The 17,195-nt window shown below is 35.7% G+C and overlaps 1 protein-coding gene across 4 annotated transcripts in view; it reads right to left on the reverse strand.

The window, feature by feature from the left end:
• AP3B1 (adaptor related protein complex 3 subunit beta 1) overlaps positions 1-17,195 on the reverse strand; it is a 276,335-nt gene that overhangs the window by 13,425 nt on the left and 245,715 nt on the right. For all 4 annotated transcript variants that reach the window (XM_029215628.1, XM_029215632.1, XM_029215630.1 and 1 more), the window contains exon 25: positions 3,600-3,697. In XM_029215628.1, coding sequence (XP_029071461.1) covers positions 3,600-3,697 — 98 coding nt within the window. The remainder of the gene's footprint in view (positions 1-3,599; positions 3,698-17,195) is intronic.

Below are 17,195 nucleotides of genomic sequence, written 5' to 3' on the forward strand. Positions count from 1 at the left end.
AGCACTCAGAGAAGTGAATGCATTGCTTCATATTTAACCTTAACACTCTTGTCATTAATGGTTTGTCTAACTTGGTCTATAAGAGACAAGGTATTGCTCCACTGAAGTAAAATTAAAAAAAATCAACTAAACCATGCTTTTCAGAACAGAAGATTCATTATCGCCAGCTAATGTATTGGCATAAAGCAAAGTAACATGCTATCAAGTAAGGCACACATTCAATCTGCCTTCCCACCCCCCTTTATTTTTAACTCATGCTGTTTTATTGTTATAGGCAATTTGTACCACTCAGCATGACAGTGTAAACTGAATCAAGATTAATTTACATGCAAAAGAACACTTAGGAGAGCAGCATGGTAAGCAAATGTATTGTCTCGATTGCTGAGGTGGAAAAAGAACCTGGAAAGAAAAAAAGGTGCTCTAATTAAGGGGCATCAAATATGATTGCCTGCGGTGGTTAAGGGCCAGAAAATAGTGAATGTCTGGCCATTTAAAGAATTAGCATCTTGCTAGCTAGCAACCCAGAAGATGGAGGTATAAATCATAATGAAATTAAGTAGCCATTCTAGGTTTCTTAAACCAGAGATTTTTTCTAAATGAAAATATATCAGGTATTCTTAAATTAACGAGAAAGAAAAATATGCCAAGATATCATTAAAAGTTTTTTCTACAAAAACAGACTTCAAATACTATACAGCCTGCTCATGCATAATAAAGGTAAAGTTACTGGAGAAATATTTTAAAATTCTCAGATACAGAAGTTGTTGCTTCATTAGAATTTACCTAATTTTGGTGAGGCACTGGACAGCACTTAATTTAGGTTAATCAGCTGTAATTAACTGCTAAAATGTAAATAAAATAAAATTTTAAAAATTTCTTGTAAGTTTTAGATTTCCAATTTAATTCATAAGAAGAAAATGAATAAGAGGAGGAAATTTGGAATAAGCAGTTGGCTTGGGTCTCTTACAATTAAAACTGCTTCAAGAAATGCAATTACATTTTTAAAAGTAAAACAGAGATCCTATTGATAGTACTGAAATCATCCCAGAGCTAGATCATGAACTAACTTTGCAAGGCTCAAAACTCATAATAATGAAAAAAATATGGCTTCTGGTTAAGGCTCATAATTTGAATACTCTGGATAACTTCAAAATATACAATAAACCAATCTTTTGTTTAGTACTTTGACTACCAACCTTATAAAAATGCATGTTTGGTCATGGAACTCTAAATGCAACAACTGAGAAAAAGTGATAGAGCAGGCTGTATATTAGGAATAAAACATTTCCGTTTAAAAAATATTAATCTAATATGTACAACCTGTTAGAAGTATTCTTATTTAATATTATATACACTTTTCAAATATGCACATCTGTATAAAAATAGAACCATATTTCTCATGTTTTTAATTATAATTTCTTCAGTTAAATCCTAGTTAATACATTTAATACATTTCTTGAGTCTTGAAATATATGCCCTGTGAAATGAGATATTAAGTGTATAAATTCATTTTATTTAAAGTAGAAAAACAAGTTAAAGCTAGCATGTAATGATGCACACAGACATTTCTTAAATTTATTGGCATTTTAACTTCCCGAAGTTTGCACTGATAAAATCTGAGGAAAGTGATTTTTATTCTGATTTAGAATTTTCAGTTAATGAGTCATTTATAGGTATCTTCTGCAAAATAAGCTAAGCTCTTCCCAGAGTAGTATAACAAATAAATACATGTGTAAAGTTGAGAATTGAGACCTCTATTACCAAAGCAGCTGAAATCTAGAACTAAAAGGATGCTATTGAAGATTCTTTAAACCTGCGGTAAATTTGTCAGCATCAAGTCCCACATCAAAGAATGAACTTAGGAGGACAGAAAGCATGATACAGAAATGCCAAGAGACTTGCAAGGATTTACAAATACTCCATATAAACAAATTTTCAAATAGCTTTATTCAGAGTAGCCTTTCTGCTCTATTAAACATAGCAAACAGCTGCCAGATTTATTCAGACAAATAATCAACAACCATAGAAGTAAAATGGCAGAAGAAAAAGGAATTTTGGCAACATCTCCACAGAGGACCACAGCTGTTCTCCAAGCGCTCCTCTCTCACGTGATTACGGTTCTGTATGGCTAGTCAGGGATAAAAATCCCTCAGTCACAGCAGAGCACAAAAAACTTGATCAAAATATCAAGTACATAATTCTAAACCAAAGTTGAGGAAGAGAAAAGATATACAATAATCTGCTGCTTTAGAAATGCTTTAGCTGCACTTTTCAAAAAAGGAATATCCCCTTAACAATAAATGTGCCAAGACTTTATTCAGTCCCTATGTGCCACTCACCTGGGTTTGCTGAGCAGGTGTAAAGCAGAGAGGCAGGCTTTAGCCAGCAAAGGGTAAGAATAGCAAATGTAAGAATCAATTCAATTGGTCAAGAGAAAAATAAAATCACATATATGACTTTCTATAGCAATAATCAACATCCAACAAAAGTAAATTCAAAGATGGATTTAGTCATTCTTTTTTATCACTTAAAAATAAGGCAGAATAAAAGGTTACTATTAATTTACAGTCGTGTATGAGATTTTCTTTGTGAGATTCTTCTACAACAGGTCCTTCTGACATTGTGAATTGCAAAGGTTCATAGTTTAAAAAAAAAAAAAAAGCCTCTGGCACTACATGATAGAGTGCCAGGAAGCAAGCCCTTCTCTTTAGGTGTAGATATTTGTGTTTGCCTGTACTTTGTGAAAGCTTGACAGGTATGATTTAATGACCTCAAGATGAAGGGAATCTTTGCTAACCCCCTCCAAAGAAAAAAATAGCCTAGATTCACATAAACTTTAAAATATTGCTGACTATACCATTTAAATATGTCCTAGTTTTTATAAATTCAATTCTTAATTAAACACATAAAATGAGACAGTTGTTTTCCCTTATTCATACATGACAAAAATTGTTTTTATTAGAAAGTATGCCTAACTCTAAGGCAAGCCTAAGATATTAATGCTTTCATTATGCTGAAAATATTTTTTTTTGGTGCTTATTTAAAAATGTTTCAGCTCTGATATAGCCTGACAGCATAGCATTTCTTCAATACAGAATAAAGTCAAAAGAAAATGGAGGTATTTTAATGCTATAATTAGGATTTTATTTTGAAGGGTAGGGCACTCTAATGTGTACAGGGAAAAATATATTAGTAGAACACGAAAAACAGTTCTATAGTGAGAGGAAATACAGAAACATAACATGTATAGTGATGAGACTTTGCTAAGTCCCAAATTCCTGACATTTTCACTAATACAAAACACATGAATACATCATTAGATTGACAAACCAAAACTCCAAGAATTGAAAAGTTAATTAAGAATCAATTTATTATTTAAAAGACATATTAATCAATTTGCAAGTATGCCAGGAATGTAGACAAACATATACCTTTAAGGTTATTTTATAAACGCAAAGCATTAGCAAAAATTGGAAGACTGTGCATTGACATCTGTTAATGGCTATGTACATATGGTAATTTATTTTAGAGACCAGCCAGAGGAATGAGCACATGTTATTTGGGATGCCAATTTCTAGTAAATCGTAATCATCTCTCACCTTGCTCTTTCTTAAAATCTTTCTCTGACATGGCCACAGGTAAAAGCAGTTCTCCAACAGGAGGCTGAATATTAACACTGAAGCAATCATCCTTGGTACTAAGGAAAAAACACATTAAAGCTGACTAAATGCTTAATAAACAAACATTCTTCTTAATACTATGCAGTTAAATAGGTGCAATGAAAGCATACAGAGATCTGCTTGGCTTAAATATCACAGCTAAAAAAGGTTTGAAATATTTCTCGACACTATCAGCAGAGAAATACATCTGTTACCTGAACTAGAAAACATATATATATATTTTTTTTACAAAAATATGCAGTTATGGTAAATATGCCATTTGACATAGAACTTTTAAAAACAGGTAAGCAGCAAGGGTATATATCCATTACTATCAGAGGAACACTTAATGAAGCTTATCTAGTAGAGAATATCTTATCTTCAATTTTGTGGTAAAAGTGTAGAAAATGGAGTGGCTTAGTCTTAAATAGTTAAGATATGTCTTTTAAGATATTAATTTTTAAATAAAGAATAAAATGGAGTGACCATACCGTGTTAAGATATGTGTGAAAAAAATACCTCATCTGCAAACTTGCTTTCTTAAAACAAAACCCCTCATTTTCTAGTAGCATTATTCACTGACATTATTGAACATGTGGTGAAAGTTTTTCAAATTACAGGATATGAAGAATTTAGGAAAGGCAACTTTCTATTTTCATCATACAGAAAAACAATACTGAGTGCATTTATTTCATTTAAATCTCATGAAACTACTATCTTTATTAAAAAATTACTAAAACTGCTTTAAAATGTTTTAAAATTACAAGCTTGAAGTTAGGTTGATGAGTGTATCAGTTCGCAATGTGTTTGGCTGCAAAGAAGCAGAAAATCCAACTGACAATTTCTTGAGAGATGGGTGCTTATTGTTCAGTGTATAAGTAATCCTGTAAGTTACCAGTCAAAGGCTGGTTCAATGGCTTAAAGATGCTGTTAGGAACCCAGGCTTCTCTAGCTTTCAACTCCACTAGCTCTATCTAGTGTGTTGGTTCTTATCCTCATGGTTGCCAGATGGCTGCTGTATCTTTAGGTACCACTTTAACATTCCACTGAAGAAGGAAGAGTGATGATGGAAGAGTAGTGAATAATGGAGCCAACTGACAACTAACTACATGATTTTTCCTACAACACATTCTTATGAAGGCTGATCACATGGCTAAGATTCCTATTTCTGTACTACTTATTCTCATGTACTTCCTTGAAATAAATTTCCTATTAATTGAGGTAACAATATTGTTACCTCATTGAGGTAATATGCAGCATGACTATAAGCTGATCTCTTAAGGTGCAAAAGCCGATTATAAAAAGCCATGTGAGGTAACCAGAATTCAATCAGATAGCATTTTAAACGTAGATGGAATTATATGATGCTGAGAATTTGAAATTGTGCAGAATTCTGTCAAGTTCAAAAGTCTTTAAGCTTTTAGACAGGTATAAGGAGCAAAATAAATGCAGAATCCAATCAAGTATTAAAAAAAAAAATTGAGCCAACTGAATCCGTTCCTTTTTATCAGGAAAGCAAAAGCTTTACTGAAAGTCCCAGGGAAGGAATTCTAGTTTTGTGTTAGAACTGGGTCTCATGGCCAGTGGGAAGATGGCTAGGGAGATGGGAATTGTGGATAAGAAACACCAAACATTAGGTTAAGAAAAATACTTTCTTGAAGGGTGGGGTAGGGACAAATATTAAAATATAAAGAAAGAAAAGAAAATCCACTTTGATTTTATGCTATTATATACTATAAACTTTTAAGCTGCCTTATTTTTTTAAATGGAACAAGGTACGGACTAGACTAAAAAAAAACAAAGAATGTTTTGAATTATTCACACATGGATTGCCCAAGGCAAATCAATAAATCCAATTTATTTATTAATTCAATAAACATTTACTGAATACAAACTTGATCCCATGTACTGTGTGAGTGTCTGGGGATTTAAAGACAAGTAAGACTGGCCCTTGAAGTTCACAAGTTTAGTGAGAGAGAAAGAGTTCAATTATGTTTATAACAGAAAGGTAAGTGCTATGTTAGAGACATGTGGAAAGTATCATAGTCCAAGGAAGAGGGGCTGATTAATTCTGCAGGAGAGAGGTAGAGATAAGTTTACTTCCAAAAGGAGGGAGAGGAGCGTTCTAGGGATTCTACACCTATGTTTTGGGAATGGTGAGCAGTGTGGTGTGTCAAAAGATGGGATTGGGGGCACACTGTAAAGAACAGCATACACAGCATGACCATTAGTCCCAGTTCTCCCATGGCAGTTGTCCTGGAATCTTGTTCAGTTAATGTCTCCTTTCACTCTCTGAAGTGTCCTGATTTGTATGACAAAGTGTATGATTACTTTACTCTTATAACTCAGACAAAGGTGCTTCAAAGTTTCCTGGAAAAAAAAAAAAGGAAACTACCAGAGACTTCTGACATAGGAAAAGAAATGACCCCATATGTATTTTATAAACTGTGCTGGCGGTGTGTAAAGGTGGAGTACAGGAGAAATCCAAGGCAGGTAAATCAGGAAGGAATCTAATTAACAGTCTAGGCAGGGGTTTTTAGCACTGTGTGTTTTACTTTAGTACATCCTAACAATGATCCGAAGAGGTAGCTTCTGTTACCCCTAATTTATTAAGAGAAGTTAAACAACATGCCCAAGGCCACACAGCTAGTATGAAGAACACAGCAGCACTGGGATTTGAACCCAGGTCTATCCTACTCCAAAGTCAGCTATATAATGTTTGCTGCCATATATATATGTATTTTATTCCACTATACAATGTTGCTTCCCTAGGGTGGGTAGCACTGAGAATGGGGGAGGTGCGGGTATTTTATAGTTAAAAGGGACAGATCTGGTGACGGATGCAAGGAAGAGACTTTGAACTGTCTAACGTGAATGACTGGGAGGATGACTTCCTCCATTGAAGAGGAATTTTGGGGATTAAACAAAATGATTTGGATTTAATCATGTTTTACTTTTGAGTACCACTGAGTTACCCAGGAAGAGCTATTTAGCAGATAATTGGAAATACAGATCATGAATCAGAAAAGAGGTCAGGGCAGTATATATGAGTTTGGAAGTAACCAGAATGGTACAGGGAAGGGCTGAAGCCTTGTAAGTAGATAAGATCATGTAGGCAAAAAGGATATACCAAGAAGGAGGATAAGGTGGAAACCTGGGGAAGCCCTGCATGTAAGTAAAAACAGAAGTGGTGCAACTTGCAGAAGAGCCTGGAAAAGAGTGGCTGGGGAGAAAAGGTGTGTGTCAAACACTACAGGGAGGAATAAAAAGAAGCACGTGTAAAAGCTAGAGGAAGAACGCAGAACGCAGTGAGTTGAAGGTGAATGGAAAAACTGGCAGGGAAAAAGATGGGACAGAAAGCAGCAGAAGCTTCATGAGGACGTAGAGGCAAAAGAAAAATGCTTAAAGAAACTTGAGCATAATTAAAGGCTGGTGCAACACAAAGAAATAGGGTAAGGTCTTAGAGGAGGTAAATGAGGTTGGGATTAAGAGCATAAGAACTAGGTGAATGGGTCAGCCCTGGAATGAAGGAGGATATTTCTTCCAAAATCAGCAGGGAAGGAGCTATTAAGATAGAAGTGTTGGACTTCCCTGGTGGTGCAGTGGTTGAGAGTCCGCCTGCCGATGCAGGGGACATGGGTTCGTGCCCCGGTCCGGGAAGATCCCACATGCCGCGGAGCAGCTAGGCCAGTGAGCCATGGCCGCTGAGCCTGCGCGTCCGTAGTCTGTGCTCCGCAACGGGAGAGGCCACAACAGTGAGAGGCCCGCTTACCGCAAAACAAAACAAAACAAAACAACAAGATAGAAGTGTTGAGGGTAGGGCACTTGAAGGATAAGACCAGGCTGATGTAATGGAAGGCTAAGTCACATTAAGAGAAATGTAAAGGCTGATAAAGGAGTAAATGGATAGGTATATATATCATGAACTAATTTAGTGTTAAATATAAAACTTTGGCTTCAGATAACTGGATAAATCAGTGTTCTCCAAAGTGGGAAAGGACAAGGCACTCCCCTGAGGTAGAAAATCCACTGATTAAAAAAAACCCTATCAATTATATTTATTTTTTTCTCATTCTATCTGAAGTTCTCTCTCTCTATATATATATTTTTAGATGTTGGGGGTAGGAGTTTATTAATTAATTAATTTATTTTTGCTGTGTTGGGTCTTCGTTTCTGTGCAAGGGCTTTCTCTAGTTGTGGCAAGCGGGGGCCACTCTTCATTGCGGTGCGCGGGCCTCTCACTATTGCGGCCTCTCTTGTTGCAGAGCACAGGCTCCAGACGCGCAGGCTCAGTAGTTGTGGCTCACGGGCCTAGCTGCTCCGCGGCATGTAGGATCCTCCCAGACCAGGTCTCGAACCCACGTCCCCTGCACTAGCAGGCAGACTCTCAACCACTGTGCCACCAGGGAAGCCCTGAAGTTCTATTTTTGTCTGTACATAATATCTTAGTACATACATGTTAGCACAGTGAGACACACACACACAATACATATAGGGAGTGTGTAGTATAAATATTTTACTCAGATGTATACAATTTTAAAAGTTAGGGACCACTGGGTTAAATTACACATACTACACTATCTCTACTTATGTTTTCTTTTAGATTACGGGTGAAATGACCAAGGCCTTCTCCTTTCCAACACTCCTGAAAAGGATCCCATTTACCTCTTGGTTAAAGGTAACTCTACAGCACTGATGCCCAGGGAGAAGGGTGTGAGAGCAGAGAAAAGAAGGGAAAGTAGACTTGCCTTCTAAGGCATATATGAAAATCAAGGTGGATAAGCAGAAGGCTTAAGTTTGGGGGGAAAAAGGTGATCCTGAAATGTCCCCACAGGCAACAACCCATGTGTTAAGAGATAAATATATACTATTCAACTTGACTGGGTATGTTTCACTTTTGTTACTTTTGGGTAATGCATGTTTTATTTTCTGTGGTTGGTGAAGTGATTAACATGTAATTCTGTATGAGAAACGAAGGATATAAGTTCATCCAAAATGGGTCTTATGAGACAAATGTAATAAAACTGGAATATTGCCGTGGCAGACACTACTTGTTGCTTACTCAGTATTTTTTTTTTTCCTTTTTCTTCTTTACTGATAAAATCCTGATTTTGTTCAGGTAGACAATGTGCCCACCGGAACACTCTCTTCTCAGGCTCTTGTAGCTAAGACTGATCAAGTGACCCGGTTATGACCAATGAAGCCTGAACAGAAGTCTGCTGGGGACTCCTAGGAAAGTTTTGCTTTTCTTTTTTTTTTTTAGTATTTCTTTTTATTTTTTGGCTGTGTCGGGTCTTAGTTGCAGCACGCGGGATCTTACGTTGCAGTGTGCAGGTTCTTTGTTGCAGCGCAGGCTTCTCTCTAGTTGTGGCACATGGGCTCCAGAGCATGTGGGCTCTGTAGCTGTGGCATGTGGGCTCTGTAGTTGCGGCACACGGCTCTCTAGTTGTGGCGCATGGGTTCAGTTGCCCTGCGGCACGTGGGATTTTAGTTCCCCGACCCAGGATTGAACCCGTTGTCCCCTGCACTGGAAGGCGGATTCTAAACCACTGGACCACCAAGGAAGTCCCAAGTTTTGCTTTTCTGACACAGATGTGGCTCCTCCCTTCATGTCACTTCTTACCTTTTTTTTTGGCCTAGAATGCAGATAGAATCCTGGAAGTAGAGAAGCCATCTTGTGACCCCGAGGATGACTGGCACATGCTAATGAAATTAGCTCATGGAACAAAAAGTTGGAAAGACCTTATACCAAAAGACATTGTGGAGCTACTCCAGCTGCTCTTAACTGCTGTCCTGTGTTCTTCTCGTACCAGGAGAATAATAAATAAACCCCTATTTGGTGAAGTCACCACAGTTAGGTTTCTGTTACACACAACTGAATGCAAAATCTAATTAATATACATAACACACTTCATAAGGCAGTCTCAGCTTCTAAGCAAGGTTTGGCTTAGCAGGGAGTAAGATGGAATGTTTCCTCTTTATTTGGGGGAAAATTTACTTTCATTTATATTAGTGTTCTAGGATGCTCTCCATAGTTTTCATGCGCCTCCTTTTAAATATTTTGCCCTTTTATTGTTTGCTTCTCTCTCTTCTTTTCTTTTGTCCCGCTCTTTTTCCTCTCATCTTCTTTGGTTGAACATGGGGCTAAACATAGCTATCTTGACATGGATAGGGGAATGTCGAAAATGAGTAATGATAGATGTAAATTTAACAGAATTAACAGTTTACCAGATCAACAAACTACTATTATTAGGCAGCTCTAAATAGCCTAATTACATGGGATCAGATGGTGTAACAGTTTAATGTAAGACAAGATTCTACCTGTTTTATATTTAACTGTAATGCATATACTTGTACTACATATAATCTCATTCCACAGACTCCTACGATCCAAACTGGTAAATTTTCTAGGTAAGAAATGTGCAAGTAGTCTAACCATTGTGAGACTCAAATTTCCTTATCTATGAAGTGAGAAAGATGACACCCTTGTGGGCTTGTTTTAACGATTAAATGAAATAACATAAGCCAGTACAGTGCTTAATGCATAACTGATACTCAAAACCTACATCCATAATAGGGAAGTATCATAATTTATTTAAGCATTCCCCCATCAATTCTCATTTGCAAACTTTCTCTATTACAAACAATGTTTACTTAATAACCTTGGATAGATCCATTTCTTCAGCACAAGCACCAATATCTCCCCAAGCTTGACACCCTAAAAATGAAATCACTAAGTTGAAGAGTATGAATAATCAGCATTTGAAAAATACTGCCAAACTGACCTAAAAAAAGTGGTGCCAACTTGAAGTTCCACAAACAGTAAATAAGAATACATGTTTTTCTGTACCTTCCGTGTCATATATTAAAATTATTTTAAAATTTTGCAAATCTGATGGATGAAATTTTTTTTATTTCCCTATTACCAATGTTGTATATGTTATTGTTATGGATCATTTGCATTTCTTTTCTTGTTAATGAACTATTCTCAACCTTTCTCCACTTTTATATTAGATTCCTTTTTATTGATTGCAAGAGTTCTTTATATATTCTGGTTACTAAACTTCTGTCTGCTAAATATGCTGTAATACTTTCTATCTCTCATGTGTTATGGTATCTATTTTTTTCTTCTTTGTAGAGAAGTTTAAAATTTTTAATAATCAAACCTGTCAATTTTTCACTATATCTTTCTGGATATTGTGTCTTGCTTGATTTTGCCCCCAAAGAGTATAAAAATATTTGTCTATATTATTTCTAAACACTTTTATAGTTTCTATAATTAAACCATAAATCCATCTGGAATTTATTTTGGAGTAATCTGTGGGAGGAAGGTATCTTTGGTTTTTTCCCGATAATGGTTCTCACATCATTTACTGGCTGGTCCATTCTTTCCCCAGTGATATGAAATGTCAGCTTTATGATACACAAAATTTCTAAATTCTCTGTTTTGTTTTACTGATTCCTTTGACAATAGCCAATTACATTGAAAAAAATATTCTTGTGACTCTGAAGAATATCTTGAAGTTATTATTGAAAAAGGCTTTTCTCATTAAATTTTTGTTTTGACTTTTCTTGGACATTCTTTTTTCCAGTTGAATTTTAGAAATTTGTCAAGTTCCTTGAAAAGGCTTACTGGAATTTAGCATTGAATCAAACTGAATTTGAAGATTAACCTGAGGGAGAGTACTCTCTCCCATTTAGGAACATAGTATACTTATTACATTATTTATATCTTCTTTTTATGGCCTTCAGGAAAGTTTCAGGTTTTTTTAAAAAAATTCCCACATCGGTATCATATATTTGTTAATTTATTCCTTTCGTTGTTCTTGTAAAAAGAATAATTTTATTCATAATGTCTTAAAATTGGTCAGTCCTACCATACAGAAATGTTAATGATTTTCACATAATGATCTGTACCTAAACAGTATCCTATTTATTAGCTTAAATAATAGATTTTCTATTGATTCTAAGACTTTGTGGGTTGGCAATTATATACTGAATAAAAATAATAATTTTGTGTCTTTCTTTCTAGGATTTATACCTCTAACTATTTTTACTTGTCTTTTTGTATTGGCTAGAACTTCCATAAAAATGTGAAATAGTGTTGAAAGAGGGTAACCTTCTCTTGCTTTTCTGACTTAAAAGAGAATGCTTCTGATATTTCATGTGGTGATAGGTAACTTGTATGTCTGATAATAAACACACACACACACACAAATTTTATTTTGTAATTCTCAATTTTTCTGTGCCATCCTCTTTAAGGTGGGGCTCTTATAAATAGTATATATTGAATTGTGCTTTTTACATGTTCAGTATCACTGGAATTTAACTTATTGACATGAATTCTGATAACTAGTATGTGTGGCCCCTTCTAGTCATCTTATTTTGTTTTCTATTTACCATGCTTTTTTCCTTTTCCTGCTTTGTTAAACTGGTCAAGTTTTAAGCACTCCGTTTCTTCTTCCCTTTAGTCATTTGGAGGTTATAATACCTCATATTTCCCTTAATTTAGAGGTTAGCGTTAACATTTTAAACCATATTTATGCTCCTTTTAGCCATCAATCAATCCTCTTGTCATGCATGACAAGAACACCATCATTCCTCATACTTGTCCACATCGAGATTTTGGTTCCAGGTTATTAAAATTTATTTTTTACATTAGGGGTGAGCAATTATTTTTACACATTGGTGGATTTTACAGGTTGAATTATCTGTCTACTTTTTATTATGTTTTTCTCTGTCACAAAATAAAAAAATTTTTTTTACTATAGTATATCTTTGAGTAATCCTTTCAAGAAAGGGTCATTGGTGGGTAAACTGATGGAATCTTTGCTTGTCTGAAAAATGTCTATTTCGTTTCCACCAAATTTTAAAGATTATGTCCCTTGCCTTCTGGCCACCAGAACTGATGACAGTACTGATGAGGAATCTGATTCCATTCACATTCTTGTTCATTTTTAGGTAAGCTGCTTTTCTTCACCTCTCTGGAAGATACTAGAGTAGTTTTCTCCTTATTAAAAATCCTACCAGGAGCAACAAATAACCTACAAGGGAATCCCCATAAGGTTGTCAGCTGATTTTTCAGCAGAAACTTTGCAGGCCAGAAGGGAATGGCAGGACATATTTAAAGTGATGAAAGGGAAAAACTTACAACCAAGATTACTCTACCCAGCAAGGATCTCATTCAGAATCCGCGGAGAAATCAAAAGCTTTACAGACAAGCAAAAGCTAAGAGAATTCAGAACCATCATTACAACACATGCTAAAGGAGCTTCCTCAGGCGGGAAACACAAGAAAAGAAAAAGACCTACAAGAACAAACCCAATACAATTAAGAAAATGGTAATAGGAACATACATATCTATAATTATCTTAAATGTAAATGGATTAAATGCTCCAACCAAAAGACATAGACTGACTGAATGGATACAAAAATAAGACCTGTATACATGCTGTCTACAAGAGACAAACTTCAGACGTAGGGACACATACAGAATGAAAGTGAGGGGATGGAAAAAGATATTCCATGCAAATAGGAATCAAAAGAAAGCTGGAGTAGCAATACTCATATCAGACAAGACAGACTTTAAAATAAAGACTTATTACAAGAGACAAGGAAGGACACTACATAATGATCAAGGGATCAATCCGAGAAGAATATAAAACAATTGTAAATATCTATGCACCTAACATAGGAGCACCTCAATACATAACGCAAATATTAACAGCCATAAAAGGAGAAATCGACAGCAGCACAATAACAGTGGGGGACTTTAACACCCCACTTACACCAATGGACAGATCATCCAAAATAAAAAAGGAAACACAAGCTTTAAATGACACAACAGACCAAATAGACTTAACTGGTATTTATAGGACATTCCACCCGGAAGTGGCAGAATGCACTTTCTTCTCAAGTGCTCACGGAACATTCTCCAGGGTAGATCACATCTTGGGTCACAAATCAAGCCTCCGTAAATGTAAGAAAATTGAAATCGTAGCAAGCAACTTTTCTGACCACAATGCTACGAGATTAGAAATCAATTACAGGAAAAAAACTGTAAAAATACAAACACATGGCGGCTAAACAATATGTTACTAAATAACCAAGAGATCACTGAAGAAATCAAAGAGGAAGTCAAAAAATACCTAGAAACAAATGACAATGAAAACACGATGACCCAAAGCCTATGGGATGCAGCAAAAGCCATTCTAAGATGGAAGTTTATAGCAATACAATTCTACCTCAAAGAAACAAGAAACATCTCAAATGAACAACCTAATGTTAAAACTAAAGCAACTAGAGAAAGAAGAAAAAACAAAACCCAAAGTCAGTAGGAGGAAAGAAATCATAAAAGATCAGAGCAGAAATAAATGAAACAGAAACAAAGAATACAATGGTAATAATCAATAAAACTAGAAGCTGGTTCTTTGAGAAGATAAAATTATAAACCTTTAGCCAGACCCATCAAAAATAAAAGGGAGAGGACTCAAATCAGTAACATTAGAAATGAAAAAGGAGAAGTCACAACTGACACCATAGAAATACAAAGGATCATGACTACTACAAGCAACTATATCCCAATAAAATGGACAACCTGGATGAGATGGACAAATTCTTAGAAAAGTACAACCTTTCAAGGCTGGATCAAGAAGAAATAGAAAATATGAATAGATCAATTGCAAGTAATGAAATTGAAACTGTGATTAAAATCTTCCAACAAACAGAAGTCCAGGACCAGATGGCTTCACAGGTGAACTCTATCAAACATTTAGAGAACAGCTAACACCCATACTTCTCAAACTCTTCCAAAGAATTGCCGAGGATGGAACACTCTCAAACTCATTCTATGAGGCTACCATCACCCTGATACCAAAACCAGACAAAGATATCACAAAAAAAGAAAATTACACACCAATATCACTGATGAATATAGATGCAAAAATCCTCAACAAAATACTAGCAAACAGAATCCAACAACACATTAAAAGGATCATACACCATGATCAAGTGGGATTTATCCCAGGGATGCAAGGATTCTTCAATACACACAAATCAATCAATGTGATACACCATATTAACAAATGGAAGAATAAAAACCATACAATCATCTCAAGAGATGTAGAAAAAGCTTTTGACAAAATTCAACAGTTTTATGACAAAAACTCTCCAGAAAGTGGGCATAGAGGGAACCTACCTCAACATAATAAAGGCCATATACGACAAACCCACAGCAAACATCATTCTCAATGGTGAAAAACTGAAAGCATTTCCTCTAAGATCAGGAACAAGACAAGGATGTCCACTCTTGCCACTATTATTCAACAGAGTTTTGGAAGTCCTAGCCACAACAATCAGAGAAGAAAAAAGAAATAAAAGGAATACAAATTGGAAAAGAAGAAGTAAAGCTGTCACTGTTTGGAGATGATATAACACTATATACAGATAGTCCCAAAGATGTCACCAGAAAATTATTAGAGCTAATCAATGAATTTGGTAAAGTTGCAGGATACAAAATTAATGCACAGAAATCTCTTGCATTCCTATACACTAAGAACGAAAGATCAGAAAGAGAAATTAAGGAAACAATCCCATTCACCATTGCAACAAAAAGAATACCTAGGAATAAACCTACCTAAGGAGGTAAAAGCCCTGTACTCAGAAAACTATAAGACACTGATGAAAGAAATCAAAGATGACAGAAACAGATGGAGAGAAATACCATGTTCTTGGATTGGAAGAATCAGTATTGTGAAAATGACTATACTACCCAAAGCAATCTATAGGTTCAATGCAATCCCTATCAAACTACCAATGGCATTTTTTACAGAGCTAGAAGAAAAAATCCAAAAATTTGTATGGAGACACAAAAGACCCCGAATAGCCAAAGCAATCTTGAGGGGAAAAAAATGGAGCTGGAGGAATCAGACTCCCTGACTTCAGACTATACTGCAAAGCTATAGTAATCAAGACAATATGGTACTGGCACAAAAACAAAAATATAGATCAGTGGAACAGGATAGAGAGCCCAGAGATAAACCCACACACCTATGGTCACCTAATCTATGACAAAGGAGGCAAAAATATAGAATGCAGAAAAGACAGCCTCTTCAATAAATGGTGCTGGGGAAACTGGACAGCTACATGTAGAAGAATGAAATTAGAACACTCCCTAACACCATACACAAAAATAAACTCAAAATGGATTAGAGACCTAAATGTAAGACCAGACACTATAAAACTCTTAGAGGAAAACACAGGCAGAACACTCTTTGACATAAATCACAGCAACATCTTTTTTGACCCACCTCCTAAAGTAATGAAAATTAAAACAAAAATAAAGAAATGGGACCTAATGAAACTTCAAAGCTTTTGCACAGCTAAGGAAACCATAAACAAGACGAAAAGACAACCCTTAGAATGGGAGAAAATATTTGCAAATGAAGCAACTGACAAAGGATTAATCTCCAAAATGTACAAGCAGCTCATAAGCTCAATATCAAAAAAACAAGCAACCCAATCCAAAAATGGGCAGAAGACCTAAACAGACATTTCTCCAAAGAAGATATACAGATTGCCCACAAACACATGAAAAGATGCTCAACATCACTAATCATTAGAGAAATGCAAATCAAAACTATAATGAGGTATCACCTCACACCAGTCAGAATGGCCATCATCAAAAAATCTACGAACAATAAATGCTGGAGAAGGCGTGGAGAAAAGGGAACCCTCAAACATTGTTGGTGGGAATGTAAATTGATACAGCCACTATGGAAAACAGCATGGAGTTTCCTTAAAAAACTAAAAACAGAACTACCATATGACCCAACAATCCCACTACTGGGCATATACCCAGAGAAAACCATAATTCAAAAAAACACATGCATGCCAATGTTCATAGCAGCACTATTTACAATAGCCAGGACATGGAAGCAACCTAAATGTCCATCAACAGAGCAATAGATAAAGAAGATGTGGTACATATATATAATGGAATATTACTCAGCCATAAAAAGGAATGAAATGGGGTCATTTGTAGAGACGTGGATGGACTTAGAGAGTGTCATACAGAGTGAGTCAGTAAGTCAGAAAGAGTAAAGCAATTATTGTATAATAACGCATATATGTGGAATCTAGAAAAATGGTATAGATGATCTTATATTCAAAGCAGAAATAGAGACACAGACGTAGAGAACAAATGTACGGATACCAAGGGGGAAAGGGGTGGGGTGGGAGGAATTGGGAGACTGGGATTGACACATATACATTACTGATGGGAACATACTGTATAGCACAGAGAACTCTACCTAATGCACTGTGGTAAGCTAAATGGGAGGGAAGTCCAAAAGGGAGGGGATAATAACTATGTGTATGCCTGATTAATTTTGTTGTGCACTGAAGGCTAACACAACATTGTAAAGCAACCATACTCCAATAAAAATTACTTTAAAAATGCAAAAATTAAAAAAATATTAAAAAACAATAAAAATTCTACCAGGATGTGGCCTTTTTGCTAGTTGTTCACATTCACTC

This window comes from Monodon monoceros, unplaced genomic scaffold (genome assembly GCF_005190385.1).
Source record: "Monodon monoceros isolate NGI ecotype Baffin Bay Population unplaced genomic scaffold, NGI_Narwhal_1 Super_Scaffold_12, whole genome shotgun sequence".
Taxonomy (NCBI): domain Eukaryota; kingdom Metazoa; phylum Chordata; class Mammalia; order Artiodactyla; family Monodontidae; genus Monodon; species Monodon monoceros.